Here is a 25850-nt window from a genome sequence, read left to right on the forward strand (position 1 = left end):
GCCTGCGCAGAGCGCCTGACGATGGCGGCCGCGCCTGGCGGGTTGCAGGAGGAGGCGCTGCGGCGGAGGGAGCGGCTCAAGGCGCTGCGGGAGCGCACCGGGACGACCAGGAAGGTCAGGAGGGCCGGGGGCGGCCGGGAGGCGGCCGCGGGGCGTTGCCGGCCTGAAGGGGGAGGCCTCGGGCGGGAAGCTGCTCGCGGGTGACGTCACGGCTACGTCACTCGCGCATGTCGGAATGCCGCCTCGCCGAACAAACGAGAGACTACAAAGCCCATCGCTCTGTGATGCCTGTCACCCCGCCCTCCAATGTGCTGGAGTGCAATGTCCACCATTTTCGGTTTTTTTGCTTTGGGCGGGGAAACGGTACTCGGCCACAAGGCTAGGGACTACAAAGCCCATCGCCCGCGCTCGCTCTGCTGTCTGCAGTTGCTAGTGCCTCTTTCCTCCAGGTGTGCTGGCAACGAGGCCCACCATTCCCTAGCCGCCTCCTGATGTTTAAGACAGAGAAATTAAAGAAATGGCCAACCCCCAGATGGGTCAGATTACAAAGCCCATAATGACTGCCCTCTAAGCTTCCTCCCCATCAGATGTGATGGCCTATAGCATCCATTAGTCCTTTCCCCTGAAGTTTGTGGCTGATGAGAGTTGTAGTCCAGCCCACCCAGATAGCTTATAGAGAACCAGCTGGGTGAGTTTGGGCCAGTCCCTCTCTCTCAGCCCAGCCCACCTCACAGGGTTGTTGTGGGGAAAATAGGAGGCAGGGGGATTAGGTACGTTTGCTGCCTTGAGTCACATATAAAAAGGTGGGATTAAAAATATCTAATAATAATACAGGTAGTCCTCACTTAACAACCACAACTAATACTGGAATTTTGGTTGCTAAGCAAAGCATTCATTAAGCGAATCCCACCCAACTTTACAACCTTTTTTGTGGCAGATATTAAGCAAATTACCATGTTGTTAAGTGAGCCATGTGGTTGTTAAGTGAATCACATGGTTCCCCATTGATTCTGCTTGCTAGAGGCCAGCAGGGACGGCTGAAGATGGCGATCATGTGACCACGGGATGCTGCAACGGTCATAATTATGAACCAGTTGCCAAGCGCCCAAATCATGATCATGTGACCACGGGGATGCTGTGACAGTCATAAGTGTGAGCACCGGTTGTAAGTCGGTTTTTCCAGCACCATCATACAACTGAACTGTCACTAAATGAATGGTCATTAAATGAGGACTACCTGTAATAACAACAGTGTAAGAGGACACCTCACGTCTTGTAATATCCAAAAGGCTCAGCTAGTTAGGTACTTGTTAGAGTTATAATTCACCTTTGATTCAGAAGCTTACTTTTCCCTATAACAACAACCCTGTGAGGTAGGTTTGGCTGAAAGAGATTGACGGTCCCAAAGTCTCCCAGGGAGCTTTCATGGTGGGACTTGAACCTCAGTCTTCCTGATGCCAGTCCTATACCCGTCACCACCACAGCACCCTGTTCCTCAGTCAGCTAGCCAATTTTTGTGGATATCGTCATCCATCACATCAGTGTCCCGTTCCAAAAAGGGGCCAGTCCGACATTCTTGCAGATCCTCCTTTCTGCAGCTAGTGCTCAGTTAGATTGCTTCAGACCATGGAGGCCCCCCAGATTTGCGGTGGTGGTGGTGGTGGCTATTCAGTTTTTACCCTATCATTTTTTATATATATTTCGTCAGCTCAAAGTGGTGAACGTACTTAATACTCCTGCCTCCCATTTTCCCCACAACAACCCTGTGAGGTAGGTTGGGCTGAGTGAGAGGGACTGGCCCACTCCTTCCCCTCATGGCGACTGCTAGAAGGGTAGGTGGAAGCCATGGCCAGGGGCTCCTTCCCCAGCTCTGGCTGGTGCATCACTTGTGACCTTACCTGGAGTGGGAGGGTCAGGACTGGACTACTGCAGATCTCTCTACCTGGGGCTGCCCTTGAAGATCACTCAGAACCCGGAGCTGGTCTAGAATTCTGTGGGCCTCATACAGTCAGGTGCTTGACATACCATGAATCTGTGACTGATTGCCAGTTGGTCTCTGGTTGCAATCTAAAACCAACCACTAGAATGCATTGTACGGCTTGGCACCTGGGTACCTTCAGGACCCTCTCTTACCTGCTTTAACCTGTCTGAGGCCTCTGTCCTGGGAAAAAGAGTTGGGAGTGCCCCATTTCCAGGAACGGAGGAGGACTGAGGCCCAGGGGCCTTGATTCGTAGCAGTCCCCTGAGTCCTCTGGGGGGCCAGATTGGTTCCTCCAAAACAGCAGGTCCCTGGTTTAAGAATGAGTTCCGTTCCTAGGTCTGTCCTTAAGTCAAATTTATATGTCACGTGATCACCATTTTTGATCTTCCTGGCTGGCCTCTGGCAAGCAAAATCAACAGGGAATTGTGTAATTTGCTTAACAGCCACGGTAATTTGCTTCATGACAGCTGCAAAAGAGGTCATAAAATTGGGTTGGATTCACTTAATGACCCCTTTGCTTAGCAATCAAAATTCCGGTCTCAGCTGTAGTCGTTAAGTGAGGAACACCTGTATTTGCTCTGTCCGATAGGAGTTGTACTCCAAAACGCCCAGAGAATAAATACTATGTTGAAGAAGGTCACTATAAGATAACCTAGTATTATCAGCACACGCATATAGAAAGACAGATTTTATTGAAGATTTGGATGGGGGTTACTGAGGTGAGGACTTTGCATAAAATTACCTAGTGAGCACATGGCTGAATGAAACCCTCCTGCATAAGGATTTTGAAAACTTGCGGTGAGATGAGTGAGGACTGGGGGGTATCTTGGGCTGCAAGTGAATAACTTTGGAGTGGAAAGGGCTGGTGTGGGTGGAAATAATTACGTTTAGCTCAGTAGCTGTCCTTCTGTAAATGCCATCGTCTTAGCGATAGTTATATCCCGGATTAACTCAATCGGTATTTTGCAGGATGGCTACACAGCAGGTTCCTGATGCCGGTAAAATACTCAAATGTGCCGTGTGAACATTCAGTGGCATTTCCTTTATGATAACAGGCGTGAGCCTTCGTGATTTAGTTTAGATAAAAACCCAAAATGTTGCGCTTGATGGTTATGAGAATGAAGGTAGAACGCAGGAAGAGTTGGCTTTCCATCCGTTCACCCGAACATCAGGTGATCCCTGGAAATACTGGCAGTTGATTCAGGAAGTATATTGACCTCCATTGTCTGTTGAAGTAACCCTAATCCCAATAGGAGAGGATCTCTGCAGCTCAGGGTTGATGATGTTACCTGGTGGGTTAATGAAACATCTGCAAGCAAGCCACCATGGAGCCAGACATTTATTAGCAGTGATGAGCTTTGCTAAATTGCACATAAAAAGGTCAGCTGAATAGAGAAATAGATTTTGCCTCCTTCAGAATGCTTGGAATCCTGCTCACCAACAAGACTTCACCATTTCCGTTGGGTCTTGCTGTTTGTGAACTTCCCAGGAACATCTGGCCAGCTGGGCTGCAATAAATTAGACGGATTGTTTCATCCTTTTATTTCACTATTAATTTAGGTCAGTAAATTTATTGAGGCCTCCCACTTCACGAACTCTGGGTGGGCCTACAAAATCTAATACAAAGTTAAAGCAATTAAAAAAACAGAGATGAAACAGAACAGGCTGGACTAAAAGCAGGCATTAAAACACAGCATGGCAGCCGCCACCCCCCCAAAGACATTAACCCCAGGCTTGGAGTTGTTTGTTCTTTGCGAATCCCCTTGAATCACCCTGCATGGTTTTAGAGTTGGGCCTGTGCTTGTCGAATGCTGTATTAAAATCCATGCCAAATCTTGAGCACACTTGATAGGGCAACCTGCCTTCGGTTAAAACACATGGAGGGATTTCAGTGTCCTGTCCCAAGCGAAGGCCTTTCGTGTTCATTCTCTCCCACGCAAGGCCCGATTGAGATGTTCCTGCTGCCCAGAACAGTTGCTTTTTGTCTGCTAGAAGCCGTTTGTCTTTTAATTAAAAAAGAAAGTCGATAGCCAGGGGGTTGTCAGCACACTTCTTACTCCAGTGCCCTTGAGAAGCTGCGGTGCTATGAATTATCCATGTTAAGCATAAAGGAATCTGTCTGGCCGATCTGGCAAGATAAACCGCCTTCCTCCCAGCTCATGGTTTATTAATAGTTTGCCTAATAAACTTTTAGGTTGGGTTTCGGAAAACATAGATGGAGCGCTCTCGGATAGCAGATTTTGTCCAGGGCATGGATGTCTGCAAAGAGGGGACTAAGGACAAAGCGTGTGTTGCAGCGTCACAAAGCAAGCCACGTGGCTTAGCGTGCTTGAGTCCGATGCTACAGGAAGAACGAAAGGCCGGAGTCTGCATTGTGACGTTGCGAGGCAGGTTAATCGCTTTCACATCATTGTGGTTTATACTTGATGCTTACGGTGGGTGCTAAGAGGCCCAGGGCAGGGCTGCAGTGAGCTTACGGTGGCGCCTCGGAATAAAATCACAAATAATACTAGGACTGATGAATGGGTCGGGGTCCTTACTACAGGGCATTTGGTGGTAGATGGCTCTCTCATCAGAAGGGCGGGGGAGTGGGCTCAAGTGTCCTCTTCATCTCTGCCCCCTGGTTCTCTTTCCCTGAGCTTTTGGGGCGGATGCAGAAATCACCCCGCCCCATGCTTTTGAGATCGATTCGCTTTCTAAAGAGGGTTTCTCTCTCAAAAGGATCAGATGCTGGGGCACGCAGCTGGATTGCACCTTATTGAGGTGCCCCAGGAACCCTTAAAAACAGCACGGTGAGAAGGGATCGATCCCAGCAAGTGAATGATGTCCTTGGTTATTTGTTAGGGTTATGCTGGGGGGAAAGGCAGATTAGTTGTGCAAGGCATGAAGCAGGGAGCGTTTTGTGATGGAACTCGGTGTGCATGGTCCCCAAACAGTAGGAGGTGGTGGAACCCATGAGCACGTAGTTAGGTGCCCCTTCACTCCCTTGGCAGGTGGGGTCTCCTTGGTGTCCAGCTGGGTTCTTGGACACTTCTGTGTCATTTTCGTAGCAGTGGCCCAGAACTGTTCTGCCATTGCCTTCTGCCATTTGTTTTCAACTTGCCAGTCTACCCTGCAGCCCTGGGATTCCTTGGATTCCCTAACCCTAACCCATCCAAGGACCACCCAGATCTGACCCTACTTAGCTTTTCAAGATCAGCCAAGGTCAGAATGATGGGATGGGATGGGATGGGATGGGATGGGATGGGATGGGATGGGATAGGATAGGATAGGATAGGATAGGATAGGATAGGATAGGATAGGATAGGATAGGATACTTTATTGGCCAAGTATGATTAGACATACAAGGAATTTGACTTTGGTGCAAGAGTTCTCAATATATTTACATAACATCAAAAATAAACAATAGTGAAGTAGTAATGTTATTTACTAGAACTATACAATCAAGGAAAGAAAAGAATGAAAGGAAAATAATACTACGGCTATTAGCTAACACACCCTCGGATTTAAAGGGAGAATTAAGGGACAGCATACTGCATCTGTCGTCTGACATACGTTCACATTTAACAGACCATTACCGGTCACATCTTAGCAGTCATACTATGATCTTATCACTTAGATCAGTATTTTTCCAACGGCCACTTTAAGATGGGTGGACGTCAACTCCACCCATCTTAAAGTGGCCAAGTTGGAAAAATACTGACCTAACTCAACTAAAGGCTCCCTTGAGTCAAGCTTGATTCCTGGTGATTAAAGGGACAGATCCGTGTTTTTCCTTAGCCACCGTCTGGAAGTGGGCTCCACTCTCTTCTTCTGAGATGTTTTCAGCTTCCTTACCAAGCCCAGCCCTCCTTAGTTTTTCCAGACTAGCCAAGGTCATCTGGGGTATCTTTTCTCTCCTAAGAAGCAAAATGGGCACGTTTGTTATAAGCTGCCAGCTCTGGTGATCTTCTGATCTTCTGGAAGTTAGCTGTGCCCTCATCTGGAGTCACGACAAGCCCCAGCGTGGGGTGCCTGAAGATTTCCTGTTTTCACACCACAGGAGGAAGAACAGAAATGACTCTAGCCACAGTAAATAAAGTGTTATTTTCCTTTTGTTCCAATGCCGTCCCCCCACCTTGCCACCCAGGCCGGTGCTGAAAGATTCATCCATTTTCTGGCTGAGGCCTGGACGTTGGAGCCAGTAACCAAGTGGGAGTTTGGAATATGTGCTTAACCATCCGATCATGTTGTCTCTGTTTCTTGGCAGTTACCCTGGCTACCTTAACAAATCATTATAGCTCAGGGTGGTTGAAAACAATGCTTTAAAGGGGGAACTGTAGCTTCTGGACTTTTGAAAATATTCATCCTTCTCTTAAAATAGCTTGGGTTATAAAGCAACATCTAAATATAACTACATTGAAGTTGACATACGTCTTCATGGCTGACTCCACAGTCCTGGGCAGTTCCTAGTAAAGTTTCAATTCTGTTGCTTTCAGAAAGGTTTATACACATGTTTTGATTTCAGCCGGGAGAAAGGCGCCTGGGTATAAACTTTGAGGCATCCCTTGACATCATTTGAACTTTTCCAGATATTATCTTCTAAATTCAATGGCTGGTGCTTCTGAGTAAAGAGAATCGAGGCAGACAGAGGTGGATGGATGATGGATGAATTCATTCCAGAGTCAAGTATAAAATATTGGCCTGAATTCAGATTATGACTTGAACGTTCAAGCTGGCTCTTTCTGCATCACGGATATTTATGTTGCACTACTGTGAAGAAACACTCTTTTGCACAGCCACCATCCACCCCTATTTCTCCTAAATTCTCAGGGCTTATCTGCATCAAACTGGTCTTGCCTGCTGGGCATGCCTGGTAAAAATCAAAGAAAGAACCTTCATTTATAGTTGTACCTTGAGGCAATTATTTAAGTGAGAAGGGCTAAAAAGCAGGGTGAAGGGGATTATGCTGGTACATCATACCTAACTCAAGGTTTCTCAACCGTGGCAACTTTAAGATGTCTGGGCTTCAACTCCCAGAATTCCCCAGCCAGCTGGGGAATTCTGGGAGTTGAAGTCCAGAGACCTTAAAGTTGCCAAGGTTGAGAAACACTGGTCTAACTGAACAATTTCCAGAGGTGTGGACTTCAGCTTCCAAAAATTGCTGAGAATCCTGGGAGTCGAAGGTCACACATCTGGAATTTGCCCAAGTTGTAAACACTGTGTAGTACATAATATAAAAGCTCTTCCGAAAGCCTATTTTACTGGATTGGATTGGATTGGATTTAGGCATTCCTTTCTCCTCTTTTCAGCCATGTGACACGCACACACCCGTGCTCATGTGTCCACTGGCTATGTCTCTGTTCTCCCGCCTGTTTTAAGACTGCAGCCCCCCACAGTTCTGCCTCCAGCATGCTCTGGAATTCTGGGAGTTGTAGTTCTAACACCTTTGGAAGGGGCCTTGCTGGGGAAGGGGTCAGTGGTGCGGGGATGGAGAGGAGGGAGATGAAGCAGCACTAGTTCCCCTGATGAGGGCCAGCCTAAAACATCTGCAAGGTTTTCACACCGATGGACCCCCCCGGCGGGCTAGTCTCGTGGCCAGGTGTGCTTGTGGTTCTGTTCCGCCCTTGGGAACCCATCGTGCAGGGTCACAAAAGGTTCATAGAAACCATGGCTGGTCCTAGCAAACGACGTTCAGGCATGTTTGTCCCAGAAACGCATGGAAGAGAAAAATCAAAGTTGATTTCAAACCTCATTTAAATCGATCCTCTTTTGCAGTCAATTACCCCTTCGATCTGCTCCTGGCGGTTTCTCTTTCTTGCACGAGCCCGCTCTGTACACTTCCAAGTTCATCGATCCTTTGCTGAACTGAGACTGGCAAAGGCTCACTGCCTGGTCCTTTTGGAAAGGGAATTAGAAGAGAGGCTTCAGATCCCGCCAGAGTCTTCACTCCTTGGTAGCCCAAAGCATTCAGGATGTCACCGTTGCGTGAAAAAACACACCTTCAACCAGCAATTCGTTGCCCTGCCATGTATTTCTAGGAGAGTGTCACCTTTATCAAATTTCTCATGGGAGGAAGCAGCCGGAGAGTAGATATAAGAGCGGCAGTGCGAAAGCAGATAAAGAAGCTGCTGTTCCGTCTTTAACCTGGTGCCTGCTGCAGAGGGTGGCACTTTAATATCCAGGGTCCCTTGCCACTACGTACAACCAGGCTGATGGAGTCCAGTGCATCTGGAGGGCACGGGAAACTCCAGGAGAAATCGGAGTTCAGTTTTGCGGTTGAGTCTCTCCGTGCAATCTTCGGGCTGAATTAACTTTGTTATGGCCTTTGGACATCCCTCTAAGCCAGTGTTTCTCAACCGTGGCAACTTGAAGAAGTTGGACTTCAACTCCCAGAATTCCCCAGCCAGCATAGAATTCTGGGAGTTGAAGTCCACACTTCTAAGGTTGAGAAGCACTGCTCTAAGCTGCTCCTGCCTCCTTATCACACGTACTCCGTTAGGCCTTGTGGAAGCTAGATTTCTGGTGCTTTGCAATACATCAACAAGGACGTCTGTCTCAAAAGTGTTTAATTAGAACAGCTTATCCCCCTCCAAAATCAGGCTATGGAAAAAAAAGGCAGCTTTGGGGAAAATAGAACTAGGTTTTTGGTGAAAGGATTTATTTACAAGCTACAATTCTGCACCGCAGGAGGAGGAGAGGTGAACCCAGAGGCACCTTCATTTACCTTCCTGGGTTTTTAGTGAAAGCAAAATAACTCCGATGGGTCTGCACACACCTCTTCAAGGTGACTGGAAATTTTCCACAATGGGTCCCCGCTTCCTGAGGTGCTCAAGGGATCCAGCTTCGCCAGGATTAAACCACTTCTGCTGTAACTGCCATAACCCCCTGGTCTGTTTCGCACCCACTAAACACAGGCTCCCGCCCTGCCAGCACAAGGTGGTGAAATTTCTTGGGTTCGGCCCAGAGGATGTGACAGTTCTGAAAACTCGCAGAGGTACTTTTAAACCTGTCGGCGCCAGTCGGAGTATTGGTATAAATAACCAAGCGAGCGGGGATTAATTGTGCATAAACGCAGAACAAGACCACAAGACTCCCAGGAGCTTTAAAAATGGCAGTTTGCAAGGACTTGGAAAATTAATGGCATTCAGACCCACATACTTTCAGCCCAGGATTGGGGCTGGGCTTGATCCTTCTTTTTCCCACTTTAACTTTCTACCTCTGGCCTTTTCACCTCTGGCCTTGCAGCCCTCGCCCTCTGTCCATGCGTTGCCTGTCTAGAAATTTTGTGCGAGGATCAAATAAAGGAATCAGCGTTAGGAACCAGCCTGAGAAAGGCCTACGGACCACCTTGTGATGCATTGTTCCTGCTCTCCCTTTGCAAAATTAGTTGGCCTTCAGTGATTGGTGCTTTGTAGAAACACTTCTTGCTGCAAAGGAGCCCGCAGAAAAGCACCCGGCTAGATCCCTGTTTCCGTTGCTGCTTTTTGTAATGTGCTTTTCCAACTGGCTTGGCAGGAAGATCTCTGAAGATCACTTTGGTGGGGGAATCCAGGTGTTTGGTGTCTTAAACACCCATAGGTTGGGGCCTGCAGATTCAAAATGTTTCAAGGGTTGGAAAGTGGCCCTTCTGGCCTTGCCAAGTCCTGCTGGTATCTTGCCCTTATGAGAAGTTGCCAAGCTCAAAACAGGAGCCTTTCAAGCTCGGACAGAGCAGCCCGCCTGAACTCAAACCGTGTGCTTTGGACTTCAATATTTCCCCCTGAGCTTTCCCCCAACCTACTTGCCTTCCAGAAGACCCCCGAGACCTAGTTTTTCCTCCAGGCGCCGAAGTGGGAGGTTTTGTGCTCCCCTTGATCATTTCTGGAGGGTTTTCGGTTGGATGGCGTTGCTCTGGGTACAACAGGTTTTAGTTACTTAATTGGGGGGGGGGTATCTGGCCTGTGTTTTTTCTTTGCCCGGGCTGCCCTGAGTCACCTGTTCATCAGGCCGCTACATAAATTAACTTAATAGAAGCAATTAAATAATCCTGAACTTCCGTCCCCGTCAGTGGTTTTCTCAGGGGCCTTGGCACAGGCCGCTTCGGGCATGTTTGAGCAAGCCACTGGCTCCAACAGCTGCAAGGAGCTGTGAGTCGCCCCGGATAGAAGTGGACATTTAAGTAGGCAGGGTGGGGAATGATGTCACTGAGGTGGTGTTAAGCTAGGCCTGTTGAACACCCCCCTTCCAAAAGCTGGTGCCCTCTCCGGTTGTGCTGGACTTTTAATTGGCTCTCGTGGCACCTCATAAGCCTGCCTGAGTCTGTAAAACCCTCTTCTGAAATAGTTGGCCATGCCGCCCTTCCGGTCTTCCTTCAACAGCTCTCTTGAGGAGAGCGTTCCTCGCGTTCCAGCCTTGAATTTGGTTCCCCTCTCGTTTCCAAACCTCTCGTCCCCGGGTAGCAGTAAGTAATGGGGGTTTCCTTTGTGCAGGAAGCTTCTTCCAGGCCCCTCTGGTTCCAGAAGAGCAAAATCACACTTGTCTGGGATGTCGGATTTGTCCTACATGTTGGTCTATGACCTTGATAGAGATTGGGTTGGGCTGACAGTGGCAGAGAGGAGGGAGAGAGGAATGCAAACTTCAGCTAGCCTAACCAGGCCCGTGCTTTGAATGATGGCTGGTCAGACAACCCTGCGTTTTTCCAGCCGATTCCCTCCCCACCCACCCCCACCCCCAGTTCAATCTCTAAGAGTTTTTTGGGGCAGAGGAGACAAAGCCAGTTTGGAGAGAAAGTAGGTTAATGATCAACTGCAAAAATGCACGGCTGGATCTGTCTTGCACCCAAGTGGGAATGCTTAATTAATATGTGCAAAGCACGTGATGAGCATCTTCAGCCGACTCAAGTGGTGCGGCTTGAAATTAACCTGTTACACGTGTGTCCCTGTTACCTAGCTGCTTGTGACTGTTAATACAGCAACTTTGGTGCCCATTTGCAGGGAGCTAGGCACAACATTACAGGCACAACATTGGGGGTGGGGGAACCCGACAGCTTATTATACCAGTGTTTCTCACCCTTGGCAGCTTTAAGATGGGTGGACTTCAACTCCCAGAATTCCCCAGCCAGCTGTGCTGGCTGGGGAATTCTGGGAGTTGATGTCCACCCATCTTAAAGCTGCCACGGGTGAGAAACCTTGGCTTATGCAATTCTGAATTGAACAAATGAGGCTTCTGTGCTGTTAACAAGGGCAAAATTGGAGGAAATGGAAGATGTCAAATTAGGCCGGTGCAGTTACACTTTGAACAAAAATCTGATAGGAAGTCCTTGGATTTCCTCAGCTTGTGAGTTTAATATTGGCCCACATTCGAGGAATTGTTCCTTTTGACATCCGTTCAGATTGCCCTTGGGAAGATTTTTTTTTTAATGCAAAATGTGACATAACTGAGAAGGTCCTCCCATCTTCTTTCAGCCCCTGAAAAGAAGTCTGCAAAGCCTTGCCGTATTCTTCCTAGCTGTGTGCGCGTGGGTGGGACGTACTGCTTTCATCAGCCTCCCCGTTCTCTCGAACCCCCCAGAATGAGGGGTTGACCTTCCAGAGGACTTGCTAGCTGTGATCTGACCCAGCAGACATTCTTCCCTCCCTTTCCTGCTTTTCTTGGGGGAAGATGATCTGAAAATGGCAGCGTTGAAGGCTCCTGGCTTTCATCCAGGAGGTCCCTGATTTGACCCTGGCACCTCTTGTGGAAAAGGATTGGATTGTAGGTGATTGACGACTGTGAAAAACAGGCCTGCCTTTTTATTAAGCACAGCGATTGGGGCCCACTTGGCAGAGAGGCCTGGCAAACTGGATACCGCGGTTGGGTATAAAGTTCATTGGGTCAGTGGCCTGGCCAGGGTGGGAGGCACTTGTAAAATGGGAGAAAGCCCCCTTGCTAAGTGGTTGAGCTCAGGAGTGAAGCCCCCTTTGTTTCTGCCATCTCCCACCACAGCTACTAAATGCCATGGGATGCTTTCCTGCTCCTTTGGAGGGGGAAACACTAAAAACCAAAAAGAAAAGCCTGTGGCTAAAGCCAAACTGGGCGTAACACAAGTTTAAAGAATAAAGAAAGGAATATCTCCAAAACTGGGGGGGGGGAGTTTGAAATTTGGCCTACCCTCTTTGCATTATCACCCCACCCACCCAAGACTTCAGACCATCCCAAAAAATGTTAACTGCCACCCCCAATTCATCCAAAGGCTGTCCATCCCCCATCCTGCTCCTCTCCACTCCCTGCCATCCCTTTCCTGAGGGAGGGAGGGAGGGAGGGAGGGAGGGAGGGAGGGAGGGAGGGAGGAAGGAAGGAAGGAAGGAAGGAAGGAAGGAAGGAAGGAAGGAAGGAAGGAAGGAAGATCCACTCTGCCAGAGATCGTGACGAGTTGCAACTGGTTGGAGCAGCCTTCTCTGGGCTAGCTGATCTTCTCCAACTCATGCCAGAAGGCTGGCTGGGTTTTATGGTAGTTCTAGAGCAGTGTTTCTCAACCTTGGCAGCTTGAAGATGTGTGGACTTCAACTCCCAGTATCCCCCAGCCTGCACAGAATTCTGGGAGTTGAAGTCCACACATCTTCAAGCTGCCAAGGTTGAGAAACACTGCTCTAGACTAACCAGTCTGTAGGCTAAAATAAGCGGTCTGACTTGTTGAGGTTCGGTGGCTTCTTGCATTTGTGGTGGACCTGGAAATCACTGCCTTTAGCGATACATTTAAGAAAACGGTCCTTCTGTTCTCGGGGGTCTTGTCGCATGAATTTCAGGCTGCGCAGAGTTGGTTAGCTCTGCGGATAGATTCCTGGCTTTTGTTCTAGCCTGCATTCCCTCTGCTGTGGCCTCTTTTGAATAATGTGGAAACGCAAGGGAAAGTTTCACTTTTGGAACCGGGGATGGAAGTGTTTGTTCCTTATGATAAACGCAAGCTGGGGAAGTCAGCAGGGCGCTCCCTGAGCTTGGGACTTAAAGCTGCTTCTGGAATGTTGCTTCTTGGGAGGGACATTTTTTATTATTAACTGGACTTACTCTCTCCCCCTGCCCCCCATTAAAAATTAGTTTCCTACAAGGCTGTTGTTTTGGTCCTGTTTGCAGGAAAATGTAGGCTCTTTCCATAGTGCAGTGAACAGCTCAGATCCTGCGCGGGACCCTCAAACTCCCAGGCCTCTGGTGGAGGGCCCGAGGTCGAGGAAGACACGCACCACCCATCGGGGGGAGAAGGGAACCTTTTATTTTTTATCCCGCATCAGCATATAAGAAAGGAAATCCGTAATGGGATTGATGTGGATTTTAGAACAGGGTTCCTCAACCTTGGCAACTCTGAGCTGCGCGGACTCCGACTCCCAGAATTCCCCAGCCAGCTTTAGCCATGTTCAGATGGTTCTTAATCTCAAGCCTTTGCAAGGCTGGCACGTGTGGTTCTGCCCCTGTACCAGTAGCCTCTGTTGGAGCAGAACAGGAGGGTCATCTTCCTGGAGTTGAAGGACATCGTGCAAGATGTGGCGGTCTGCATGAGCTCCCCTCGCATTCCAAATGAACAGCAAAGCCAGTCCAATTTGCACTTGGTTCTCCACCTGCTCCACCCTTGTTCAGAAGACCAAGAAAACCTGCGAGCCCTTGGGAACTCATAATTGTTTTTAGCCATCCTCTTAAATGGCTGGACCGTGGGGCGTCTGTGTTGCCTTCTGTGATCTCTGCACTAGCCTAGCCGAAGTGTCCTACACGAAAAGACGGTGGTGCTTGGTTCTGGGAGCAGGAGCTGAGGCAAGGGGCCGAAGCGAGTCACAAGTCACCCAATATTTTTTCTTCCCACCTTGTTCGCTCAGTGCAGCTGCGTTTACATTCATCACTTCCCAGAAAACAGTTTTGGCATGTGCTTTCTTTTTCTGGAGGGCTGCCTGATAAGGCAACTCAGGCCCTGGGAGTCTAAGGAACCGCAGTTCGAAGAATTCCATCTTCTTCTGGGCTTCTGTTTTTCACTCGCCCGGATTTCTTACTGGCCTTCAGCCAGTACTGATGGGCACGCAACTGTAGTGATACGCAGAAGCCAGCCCGGTGTTCATTTATTGTCCCCTATTTGGCAAATCACAGTGGGAGATGGGGGGGGGGCGTTCTGGAGGGAATCCAGATGAACCCACGCTGTGACCTTTGTGTGCTTCACTGACCTTGGCACTCGGCTCTCGGGTGGTTCTCGCTTAGAGCAGCAGACCCGTGGGGACTTTTCCTGCATTCATTTGCTTTGTCCTCTCTCACCAACAGAACGAGGACGACGCGGCGCCAGAGGCCAGGCTGCTGGAAAGCAACAGTCAGGAGGAGGGTGCTCCAAAACCTAAGTGAGTTTCTGGTTACTCTCGCTGTCAGCCCTGTGAGATAGGCCAGATCAGGGAACTGTCTCCACAGGAAGGCCAGAGCATGCTTCCTTGAGACAGGCTCTGGAAGCAGCATCTTGCGAGCCCGGCTGTGCTTCTCTTGCCCTCCCTCTGAACACCCTACTGAGCCGAGGGGAGCCGGCCTGGGCCCCTTGCCGGTCCTACCTCCTTCCCTAGGATCAAGGGATGCTTTTGCCCTTGTTTCTCTAACAGCTTCTGGACATTTGCTTCAAGGCCACCTCCGTGGCTGTCTACCCACCTAATCAAGCGTGGGCTGTTTTCTTTTTCTTTCTGAGCTGGGTGCTCTCCAGATCGGTGGGGCCACGGCTTCCAGAACGCGCCACATGCTGGGCGGATCTGATGCGCGGGCAGTCTGGCCACCTGTAGCAGGACAGGGCAGGCTGCGTTAGTTAGACATGGGCTTGATTGCTCTTTGCCTATCAGCTAGAGCTCTAAAACAGCCTTTTCCAATCCGGTGCCCCTCAGATGGGTGTGAAGCTAGCACCCCCCAGCCTGCACATTCCAAGTTGTGGGAGACTGAGCTGTTTGTACACTAGATGGATCAAAGCTTTGGCTCGGTTTCAGGTGACGTCCCACACTTCATCCAACAGTGGACAATAAATGGAATGTGCGTGCAATTTGCTCATCAGATTGATACCTACAGGTGGGGCGTTTGTTCCGGTTTGCCTGTTTCCTTTTGATAAGCTCTCAGGTTTTCCCCATTATGGCCACGGCCTAGAGGTCATTTAGAGCCAAATCTTGGCTTTTGAGATGAAAGTAAAGTCAGTTCTTCAGAGTATGTTCGATGGCTAAATCTGTTTAAGGAATTATTCTTTGGAAGCCCAAAGCTTTTCACTACTAAGCAGGTACCAACCCATAGCTAAGAAAGATAGTTTCTCTCTCATCTCTGTTTGCCAGCAAGTTCCCAGCACTTCCAGAGTCTCATCATCAGTAAAAAAGAGATTCCTTCTCCCCAGTTTACAACCTAACTTCAAAAACGGAGGAAATTGATTACAAAAGTGTATTGGCGTTGTTTCCACTACTGGTAGTCCTCGCTTACAGACCACTCGTTCAGCAACCATTCAAAGTTACGGCGGCACTGAAAAACGAGACTTACGACTGGTCCTCAAAGTTGCAGCCATTGCAGCGTCCCCATGGTCACGTGATTGTGATTTGGGCACTTGGTGATCGCCGGGCGCAACCTTCACAGCCAGTTTCTGACTAGCAAAGTCAGTGGGGAAGCTGGCAGGAAGTCGCAAGTCAGGATCATGTGACATTGCTCTTGATGGCCTACAGTGATTCATTCGCCTACCCACCTCAGCCGGAGCTGATGTCATAAGCTGGTGCGGTCACGTGACGTCATGCTTAATGACCGTGCTGCTTAGTGACCAAGTTGTGGGTCCCTATTGCAGTCAGCGAGGACTACCTGTACATAGGTTGCTGTCGTGGGGAAAATAGGAGGAGGAAGGAGTATTAGGTATGTTGGCTGCCTTGAGTTGTTTATAAAAACGATAAAGGCGGGGTAAAAGTAAAATAAGATAAATAAATAAATAAATAGAATGTCCACATCAGTTTAATAGAACTCCTCCCAATCTGGAAAAGAAGCACAGCTAGATGGGAACTGAAGCCCACCACGTCTGGGGGAGCGTCAGGTCGCTGAACGGAGCTCTGGGCCGTGCATTCCGGCCTGCTCAGAAGCGAGGGTTAGATTTGTTTGGGAGAAGGGAATTAGCGAGCTGCGTGGCAGCTTGTTACACAGTCCCAGCAGCGGTGAATAATTAATGGATCTGATATTGCACCCTTTGTTTCTGATGATTCAATCAACTGATGGCGTTCCCTGTAAAGCAGCCCGACGTCTTTTAAATTATTCAGCTGGGCTGAGTTCCTGTTCTCCTGAGTTACAATGTCCCAGCTGCTGGGTGTTCTTCCGATTAGCAGTGTTAACTAGTACAGGCACCTGCAGCTTAAGCTTTTCGAAAGCAGGAAAACCCAATTTCTGTGGTTTCTTCTCAGCCCTTTGCATCAGCCTACTCGGAAACCGATTCATCCTACCTGCACTGTATCTAGCGGAGTCTTCTGCTCCTCATTCATCCTTTCTCTGGCCTGGCATTGTCCAGATGGATAGGACAGCAACTCGCCCCACTCCCCCCCAGCCCGCAGCCTTCCGCATTCTGGGATTTCTGGCCGTTGTAGTCCTAGAGGTTGGGAGGATGCGAAGTTGACAGACGGAAGATGACGTTGCTCTTGAAATACAGGAGGTCCTCACGCAATTGGGACTGGCAACTCCATCACTAAGTGACATGGTCATTAAGTAAAATGTCACATGACCACGCCGGATTTACGACGTCAGTTCCGCTGCAGTCATTAAGCGAATCACTGTGGGTCATTAAGCGTGACATCACGTGGCCGTGACTTGCGACTTCCTGCTGGCTCCCCCATTGACCTTGCTTGTAGGAATCCGGCTGTGAAGGTCGGAGATGGTGATCACGGGACGCCGCGGCCATCATAAATGTGCACTGGTTGCGAACCACCCAAATCGCGATCACGTGACCACAGGGGTGCTGCGACAGCCACAAGTACAAAGACTGGTCGTAAATTTACTTGTTTCAGCTCCGCCGTAACTTGGAGAAGTTGCTAAACAGAGCAGCAGTTAAGCGAGGTCTTCCTGTGCAGTCTAACAGCCTTTCTCTGAATAAGCCACCTTCTCTTCCTTTGCTCCTCTTCCCCAGAGCGGATGCCAGTTTTTCCAAGTTTGGTTTGAGGCTGCCTCCTGAGAACTTTAGTGGCTGGACCAAGCTCTGGGACAGGGTCTCAAGGAGACATGGCTGGTGACCTCCGTTGCGTTTGCTCTGCCTTGGCTTTCAGAAATCCGACGGAGACCATTAATGCATCATGCAAGGTTGCTTCCCAGATGTGGGATAACTAGACCTGGGATCTGTTTCGAACACCCCCCCCCCCCCGAATTTTGGCTGAGTTTAGGCCGAGGCGCACCGGCTGAGTCACTTAGACTCGAGGTGGACACTTCTTTAAGAAGCTCACGAAAACTTCTACCTTTTAATCAGATTTGTTAGTTGAAAAACGTGCTACCAGACCCTTTGTTACTGTAGACCCGTGTTTCTCGACCGTGGCAGCTTGAAGATGGGTGGACTTCGACTCCCAGAATTCCCCAGCCAGCAGCAGCTGGCTGGGGAATTCTGGGAGTCGAAGTCCACCCATCTTCAAGCTGCCAAGCTTGCGATTCACTGCCATAGACTAACATGGCTCTCCTCCCCCAGTGGTAATCTGGAGGAAACACACCAGTGAAACAATTGGAAAATACGGTGGCGGGGGGGAATGGAATGAGAAAGAGAAAAATCTGGTGCACCCATTTCTTGCAAGTTATGTGACTCTTATTTTTCCTCTGACAAAGAATACTCCCTCGAACACATTGGAGTTGTTGATGCAGAAAACAATATTTTTTTTCTCATACCAGTTCCCCCCCCCCAGATTCCAGTGTCTCCCCAGTTCTCCCCAGTTTAGTTGAACTGCCAGCCTGTGTCCTCCTCCCCTCTTCCTTTCCATCCCCTCAAAAAAGGCTGGGGTTCAGAGGCATGGGCCACGACCCTTCAGAAGCTGCAGCAGGCTCTGAATGTGGCAGCTGGGGAGGCTGGGCAGGGATGGAAGGCAGAAGCAGCCAGGCGGTGGGAGGGGAGCCCGTTGGCATCTCGTGAACAGCCACCCCTCCCAGGTGGCGACAACCCGGGAGGATGCGTCGCCAGTCATTCCGGGAGACTCCACCTTGGTAAACACACTGTGAAGGAAGCTGGGAAATTCCTCTTAAAGTTTCCAAGGTTCTATATTTACCCCAGATGAGCATTCAAGATGTTGTATTTCAGTAGAGGCCAGGTAGGGCTGGGCCCGGGTAAGATTTGCACTGATGCTGAAAAGAATAAAATAAAATAATAATAAAATAACTATTTGAACTATCAGCCCTTTTCGATACCAGTTTGCTTCTGGGTGTGATACAGGGTCTGGTTAAGATTTTTGGGTAGAGAGCCAGTTTGGTGTCGTGGTTAAGGCACCGTGCTAGAAACCGGGGGACCGTGAGTTCTAGTCCCACCTTGGGCACGAAGCCAGCTGGGGGACCTTGTGCCAGTCCCTCTCTCTCAGCCCCAGGAAGGAGGCAATGGCCAACCACTTCTGAAATCTTGCCAAGAAAACTGCAGGGACTTGTCCAGGCAGTCTCCCAGAATCGGACAGGATTGCATGGATTTTAAAAAGAAGGATTTTTGGAGCCCTAACTGGGCTGGGGTGATTTCAGGATCTGTGGGCCTCTGAGAAAGCCGCCTGGCATAGACGGGCAGCTAGAAAGTGCTTCTCCCTCCGAGCCAGGCCCCTTCCTTCTGGCTTTTCTCGGTGGCTTTTCCCAGTTTGGGCGCCGTTTACTTTAAACCGCAGCGCTGTTTTTGAGCCTAGAGCCTCTGTCTCTTTAAATCTCAGTTTTAAATGGAGGTAGTTATATTTTCACTCGAGTTTCTGTTTGTTTCTACGGGCTGCTTCGAGTTCTTCTGAATGAAAAGTGGGGGATGACAGTGACTATGAGTAACATCCAGTGGAGACTCCTTTTAGCCGTTCTGCATGCTCACCTTTGAGAGACCGTTCAGCCGTGTGTTGATCAACCCTGCGTGCTCTTTTTTTTTTTTTTTAAACGAGTCCTAGAACAGGAAGCATTTGCAGTTGGGAGAACATTCCAGCCCTACCTCTGGTTTCCAGATAAGGGGAAACCGAAGGGCCAGCCCCAAGTCCTGATTTCTCTCCCATTTCCCCTTCTTCTGCAGACCGCTCCGTTGCAGGCTGTTCTGCGTGGTCCTCGGTTGTGTGCTCAGAGGAGAGGCACACAGGCAGTCCAGGCGCCTTGCCGCAGACGCTGGGAGCCTTCGCTCCACTGTGCTGCCACCTAGCTTGGCGAGGGAGGCCTGTTGGGAGCTGCAGAGGAACTAAAAGAAAGGGCAATGTCTACACCTAGCGTTCGGTGTCAGGATTGCAACTTTCTGCAGTTCAGCGCATTGCCCAGTGAGTTCTCCCCTTGCGCAAGGGTTCCTCCCTATGCACGGACTGGCAGCTGTCCTGCGGAGGCTCACCTTGGAGTAAACTGTGTGGAGCTCAGTGGAATTTGTTTCTGATTCACCAGGCAGAAGAGGAAAGGCCCGAGAGAGGGCTGGCAGCAAAGCGAGGACAGGTAGTCCTCGATTTGCGACGGCAATTGGGCTTGGAATTTCTGTTGCCAAGTGAGGCAGTTGTAAAGCGCGACCACATCGCTTAGCGGCAGCAATCCCTGCGGTACTGGTTGCTGTTGTTAACCGAATCCCATGGTCGTTACGCGAGGCAACTTCCTGCCAGCTCCCCACAACCAAGTCATTGGGGAAGCCGGCAGGAAATTGCAAGTTGCAGGTGACTTACAGGTGGGCTGGCAGGGAGGTAAGTAGCCGCTGCCGGGTGGGGGAGGGAGTGAGGGGGTGCACAGTGGTGCAGGGGAGGGGGTGCAAGAGGCATGCCGCAGGTTGGGGAGGGTGCAAGGGTGTGTGTGCGGGGTGTGGGAGTGGGGAGGACCCCCCAGCAACTTGCACCTTTCCTGCCGACTTCCCCGCTGACTGTCTGGGGAAATGGGCAGGGAAGGTTGCAAACGGCTGTCACGTGATTGCGGGGTGCTGCAACCAGTCGTATGTGTGAACCGGTTGCCAAGGGCCCAGATCGCAATCACTTGACTGCAGGGGTGCTGGGATGGCTGGAACTCCGAGGACCGGTTGTAACCACCATTCGTTCAGCGCCGTTGTAACTTGGAACAGTTGCTGACCGAATGGTCGTAGGTTGAGGACTACCTGTAAACCTCACTCTGCGGTGTTCCTGGATTGTATTTGTTGCCTTTTTGTGGGGGTTAATACACAGTTAGGCTGCAGTTTGGGGAAGTGGTCTGTCCGTTTCCAGGGAAGGTTCCATCCTCCCACGCCGGTCAGAGGCGCTGTTGGGGTGCCCTCATGAAGGGGGTCTGGATGCCTGCTAGCTCTGAGCGTGGGTCCGTCGTGCTTCGCTGCTCCTGCTCCTTCTCTTCTGAACACAAGTGCCGCCATCAGGGCACAGCTTCGACAGCCGTGGGCCTCGCCTGCCCTCTTTCCAAAACGGCTCTCCTTTCCTCCTCCTCTTTCTAGGGAGCTCAAGTTGCGGAATTACACCCCGGAAGATGAGGAGCTGAAGGAATGCGTCGTGCCGAAAGCCAAGCCTGCTTCAGGTAGCTCAGCCGAGGAGGCGAGGAGGGCCTTACCCAGCAACAGCCAGCTAGGAATCCCGCAAGCAGGATGCAGCCTCCCCTCCCCTCCCCTCCCTTTCACTGTATATGGCCACCCATCAAATTCATGACTCTAACCACAGTTAAAAGTACCGTATAGCAATAATGTACGGGGAAAATCGTGGGCTCCTCTGCCCCGAGTCTTAAGGATGGGTTAGCTTGCGGCCGCCAGGCCAGGGCCCAAATGGGGCCCCTGAGAGCAGCTGCTCCTGGAGGATGGGGAAGCCCTTGTGTCACGCCTCCCACCTGGGTGGCTGGGCTTTTCCTCCCTGGCGGCTGTCCTCCGGAGTCCTGCCTTCACCTCCAACCTGGTGGCCCTCCCCTTGCACTGGGTCTGCGATTCCCAGGCCTGGGGGGCGCCCGCTTGGAGATGGCTGCCTTGATTCGTGCAGCTCTCTAGGGGTCCTCTTGGCACCACCAGGACAGTCAATGCAGGGAACGTCTTATGCAGAGTTTCTCAGCCTTGGCCCCTTTAAGACGGGTGGATTTCAATTCAGTGCTGGCTGGGGGATTCTGGGAGTTGAAGTCCACCCGTCTTAAAGGGGCCAAGGCTGAGAAACTCTGGGCTAGCCTTTCAGCCTCTTCCTTGCCCATCCCTCACTGTGGCTCCCTCCTGTCTCTCTAGTGGAAGACAAAGTGAAGGACCAGCTGGAGGCGGCCAAGCCTGAGCTTGTCATCGAAGAAGTGGTAAGGCCTTCTGGCATCAAACCGGGGAACGTCCTTTGGGGGAAAAGGGGGCAGGTGGCTCTCAAGGAAGGGTGCTTCTCCGCTGACCCACCTTTGCTTTCCTCCCCTTTAGGATCTGGCAAACCTCGCCCCCAGAAAGCCTGACTGGTGAGTAGGAGCATTCGCCTCCAGCGCTGGCACAGCCTAGATTTTTAAAGGCCTTCCCGTCACCCCAGGCGTGGGAGGGAGCCCTGAGTTTGCTGTGGGCAGTTTGAGCAGAGGCATGTTAATCTATGGTAGCCAAAAAGAAGCTCACGAGGGCTTCTGCCTTTCAGTCAAATCGGTGGGTCAGAAAAGGTGCTACCAGACTGCTTGTGTGCGTGCGTGCACATGGGTGCACATCTGTCCTTGTTGGTTGGAAGTGGAGTTGCGATCTCTTTTCTATCCCATTGTTTCAGGAAAGGTGTGTGTGTGTGTGTGTGTCAGTCTCCCCCAGCTGTGTTGCCCTTCAGATGGGATGGATAGGTGGGGAACTCTGAGGTTCTACCCATCTGGAGGGTTCTAGGCTGGAGAAGGCCTGTGGGTAGCAATCTGACCTTTTCATACCGGCTTCAGGCTGTCTGAGAAAAGAGGCTTGGGTTCACCAGCTTTTTAGAAACTGCTTGTAGTTTCTAAACTACCTGGATTATAGAGGCATCCTCGACTTGGGACCAGAATTGTGCTTGTAAGTTGGGATGGTCATTAAGAGTCACCACGTGACTGGACTTGATCTTACGACCATTTTGATGACAGTTGTAAGGCAAGCCCCCCTGGCTGTAAAGCAAATCATGTCGCTGTTAAGCATATCACGTGGTGATTAAGCGAATCCAGCTTCCCCAGTGGGCATTTTTTTGCCGGAAAATGGCAAAAAAGTCGCAAAACATGATCATGTGACCGCGGGACACTGCAACCGGTTGTAAATGTGAGTTGGTTGCCAAATGCCCGAAATACAGTCATGTGACTGCAGGGGTGTGTGACGTTTTGCGACGCTCGGAAGTGCTTTATAGGCTGTAAAGCACCCTTTACAAGGCCGTTGTAACTTCGGACTGTCGTTAAACAGACGGTTGTAAGTCGAGGACTACTTGTCTTGACTGACCCCTTGTGTGGTTGAACATATTGGAGACTTGTTCTGCTGGTGGCCACAATCTGATATCTGATCCCTACTGATGACCCTATTAGTGAATTGCTGGATATCTCTGGTTTGAATTACACTGAGAAGTCCTAGAACCAAGGCCACCTTTGGCCCTTTGAAAGAGCTTAAGCTTCTTTCAGAAGGCATGTTTTTAGCAACCACATTTTAGCAGATTTAGCCGTTGTTTTTAGATTGTTTTTTTTTTTTTTAGGAACAGTTGTCTGATTTGGTGGCTCTTCTCATTTAAAAATGATTTGCCTGAAAGCTCTCTGGGTTTGTTCTGTTTTCTCCTGTTCCTTTTTCCTGTTTCCTCAGATTCTCTGCTCTGAGCATTTCTGAGAATTGAGCGAGCCTCCGCAGGCCCGTTTTCTCTTTTGGGGGAAAGAGCTCCGTTGTATCTGTTTGAAGAGGGTCCTGCTCTCCGCAGTTACCCCCCACCCACTCCCCCCTTTGCAGGGAGGGGTCCCAGCTCTCTCCAGGTGCAATACAAAGGCCCACCCTTGGTTGCTGTCCAAAGGGACGGTAGCTCTGAGCTAACTTTGCCTTCAAAGATTGTGCAACCCCCGAGCTGGGAGGAGAATTTTGTTTTGCTTCATTTCCCTCTTGTTGTCCCCCAGGGACCTGAAGCGAGACGTAGCCAAGAAGCTGGAAAAACTGGAAAAGCGTACGCAGAGGGCGATTGCTGAGCTGATCCGTGAGTGATGGTCTGTGGGTGAAAACACAGGAGCACTCAGGTGTCCTAAGAGGCCATTTGTCATTGCACAAACAATGCAGATTAGGCAATCGTGCAAATTACCTAAGTTCATTTGCCCATGACTTCACCTGGCCACAGCTAGGGCCAGGTTTACAAGCCGGATCTGGAACTACGTCCAAGAAGTCCTCCTTCCATCTGACATCGGCCCTCTCTCCTCCTCCACCCTTCTCTTACCATTCTAATACGTCTGCCCCATAATACATGAGTCCTTTGTACAAGAGGCCAGACTTTCATGGCTTCACCATGAAATGTGCCTCTGGAAGGCTTTTGATGTCTCTCTCAGACGTTTCTGAGGCTGAGGTTGTTCCAACAAAAGGATGGAAGAGACCAGCCTTTCTCAACTTGAGGTCCTTCAGAGGCTGTTGTGTCTCCGCCCCCATCGCCTCCACTCAGGAGGCCTTTTTTCCAGGCTGACTTAGGCTTATGTGGGGTGGAGCCCAGCACATCTGGAGAGCGGAGGCTCTAAAGCAGAGGCTCTCAGCCTTAGCAACTTTAAGATGTGTGGACTTCAACTCCCAGAATTCCCCAGCCAGCAGGAGACAGCAGGAAATCCTTGTCTGTCTGCCTGTCTGGTTCTTTTCATAGAGGTGGGACCTCATGACTAGGCAGAAACATTGGACGGGGATTCGGATGCATTCAAGCTTCTGGCCATGATCCTGCAGCTGCCCAGGGGCAATATTGAAGGGGGCGTTTTGATGGGCAGCCCGCCTTGCCGGTGGAAAGGGTGCCACCCAAACACCGCCTATGTACCTGTATCCAAGGGATCCATCTGCTTGTTTCTCTCGCAGGAGAAAGGCTGAGAGGCCAGGAGGAGAACTTGGCTTCTGCCGTGGATTCAGCAAAGCAGGAAGGCAGTGACTCGGACTGAGGCGGCTTCGGCGCGGAGCGGCTTGTTGCAGGAAAGAGATTCCTTTGTTCCAGACTCTGGGAAGGATCTCCCCCAGGAATCCCAGAGCCTTCGTGTGGACCTAAGACCATGGTGGGACCGAGCAGCCCGAACACCCCGGGTGCAGTTCATGCTTGTTGCTGACCAAAACACATTATGCTTTCTCCAAACACATGCTCCCCAAACCAGGGTCCTTGCTGGTGCCTTCCTGGGGAAGAAAGAGACGCACCAGATCTTGAGTCTCTCGGCTGCACTGCCCCAACCTCCTGTTCTTCCTGGGCCGGGAGCAACCCAAGAGAGACCCTTGCAGCCCCAGATGTCAAATGGGAAGCTCAGGGAAGGCCAGCCTGGCGAGATCACTTTGGATCTAGGTTTGGGCCAGGCCTGCACTCCTCCTTGGTGGGACTTGCTCAGCTGCCTGGGGATTGTGCTGGATTTCTCGCCTTCTAAAGGAGCACGGAGCCAAAATGTCCCGCTTTGCCCCAGAAGCACAAATCTGCAACCGGTGCATGTGTGTGCTTGGAAGAGCCTCGTCCTCCTGTTTCCCCTTTCTTGCTTCTCAGCAAGTTTGCAGCAGGCTTGTGGTGGACTCCTGCTTTTCATGCTTTAAATAAGCGGCACCTGTCATCCAGTGCTCAGCATGCAAAATGCAGAGGGACTCAGCTGGTGTCTCCTGTGAACAGTTGTGCGGCTGGCCCGTCCTTCCTGGGTCGCAGGAAGCAGCTTCCCGCGTCGAAGCCCGGCACGTTCATTTACAGGCCCTTCACTCTCCATGTTTCTTCAGTCTTCTCTACCCCCGAGAAGGCGTGCCACCACTGTGCTGAGTTGGGTAGAGGTATTTTGTTTCTTTTGTAATAAAACGTTCCCAAAGCTATTTGGACTTCCCTCGCCTGTGCTGTAAATCTTGTCACTGAGTTGGAAAGGAGAGGGACTCACGGGAAAAGGCAGCATTTTGCATCATGTCGATGAAGATTCTCAGTCATCCAGGTGGATTTGTCTGTAGGTTGAGTCATGGCCCCTGGACTTCTTTCTTTCTGCTTGAAACATTTCGTTGCTTGTCCAAGCAGCTTCTTCAGTCTAAAATTACACAGATCAAACAATCCTCAAATGAGTGTCCTTTTTCTTTTAGATGAAGGTAAACTGCTGACTCTGGTCCTGCGGTGGTGCTCCTCCTGTGTTGGGCCGTCCTCTTGTGGAAAGGCTGTTTGGTTCCCCCAGTGTAGAGCTCAGAACACGCCTCACTGCCCTGGATTGCATATACTCCGTTGCTGCTCTTATTTTTCGGTGGAAGCGACACCACAGGACCAGAATCAGCAGTTTACCTTCATCTAAAAGAAAAAGGACACTCATTTGAGGACAACCATGTTCACATTTTGGACAGAGAAGGTAGGTGGCTTGAGAGAGGGGCTAAGGAATCCATTCATGCCCAAGTGGAAAATCCTTCCCTCAATAGAGGCGGAGGCCTCGGACACAACCTGTCCCCCATTTTTCATGCTGCTCTTTCATCAGTCCCCAGGAAGATTAAGACCACCAGGAAGGCCACTCTTAACGATCCACTTGGGGATGAACAAAGGATCTAGGAGTAAGACATCCCAAAGACAATCCACGCCTCCATGGCACATTGAACAGCCACTCAGGTGTAGGGACAATGCAGCCACCCTGGAAGACATATATGGGGTCCCCTCACCAACCTTTGCCCGGACTGAAGAAGCTGCTTGGACAGGCA

General features: G+C 50.4%; 1 protein-coding gene across 1 annotated transcript; it reads left to right on the forward strand.

Annotated features, from left to right (window-relative positions):
* CCDC12 (coiled-coil domain containing 12) lies at positions 1-25055 on the forward strand. The gene is made up of 7 exons (XM_063301910.1): positions 1-114; positions 14216-14289; positions 20511-20590; positions 21273-21334; positions 21447-21481; positions 23102-23178; positions 24027-25055. Exons 1-7 carry the CDS (start codon positions 22-24, stop codon positions 24104-24106), a joined length of 501 nt encoding a protein of 166 aa, XP_063157980.1. The 5' UTR covers positions 1-21; the 3' UTR covers positions 24107-25055.
* Positions 25056-25850: the final 795 nt, after the last annotated feature.

The sequence above is a fragment of the Candoia aspera genome, chromosome 4, assembly GCF_035149785.1.
Source record: "Candoia aspera isolate rCanAsp1 chromosome 4, rCanAsp1.hap2, whole genome shotgun sequence".
Classification (NCBI taxonomy): Eukaryota; Metazoa; Chordata; class Lepidosauria; order Squamata; family Boidae; genus Candoia; species Candoia aspera.

Coding starts and splice junctions, on each gene's coding strand:
- CCDC12 (XM_063301910.1), top strand. CDS start 22: ATGGCGGCCGCGCCTGGCGGGTTGCAGGAGGAGGCGCTGCGGCGGAGG. Junction 21,335..21,446: donor AGCTTGTCATCGAAGAAGTG/GTAAGGCCTTCT, acceptor CCTCCCCTTTAG/GATCTGGCAAACCTCGCCCC. Junction 21,482..23,101: donor GCCCCCAGAAAGCCTGACTG/GTGAGTAGGAGC, acceptor GTTGTCCCCCAG/GGACCTGAAGCGAGACGTAG.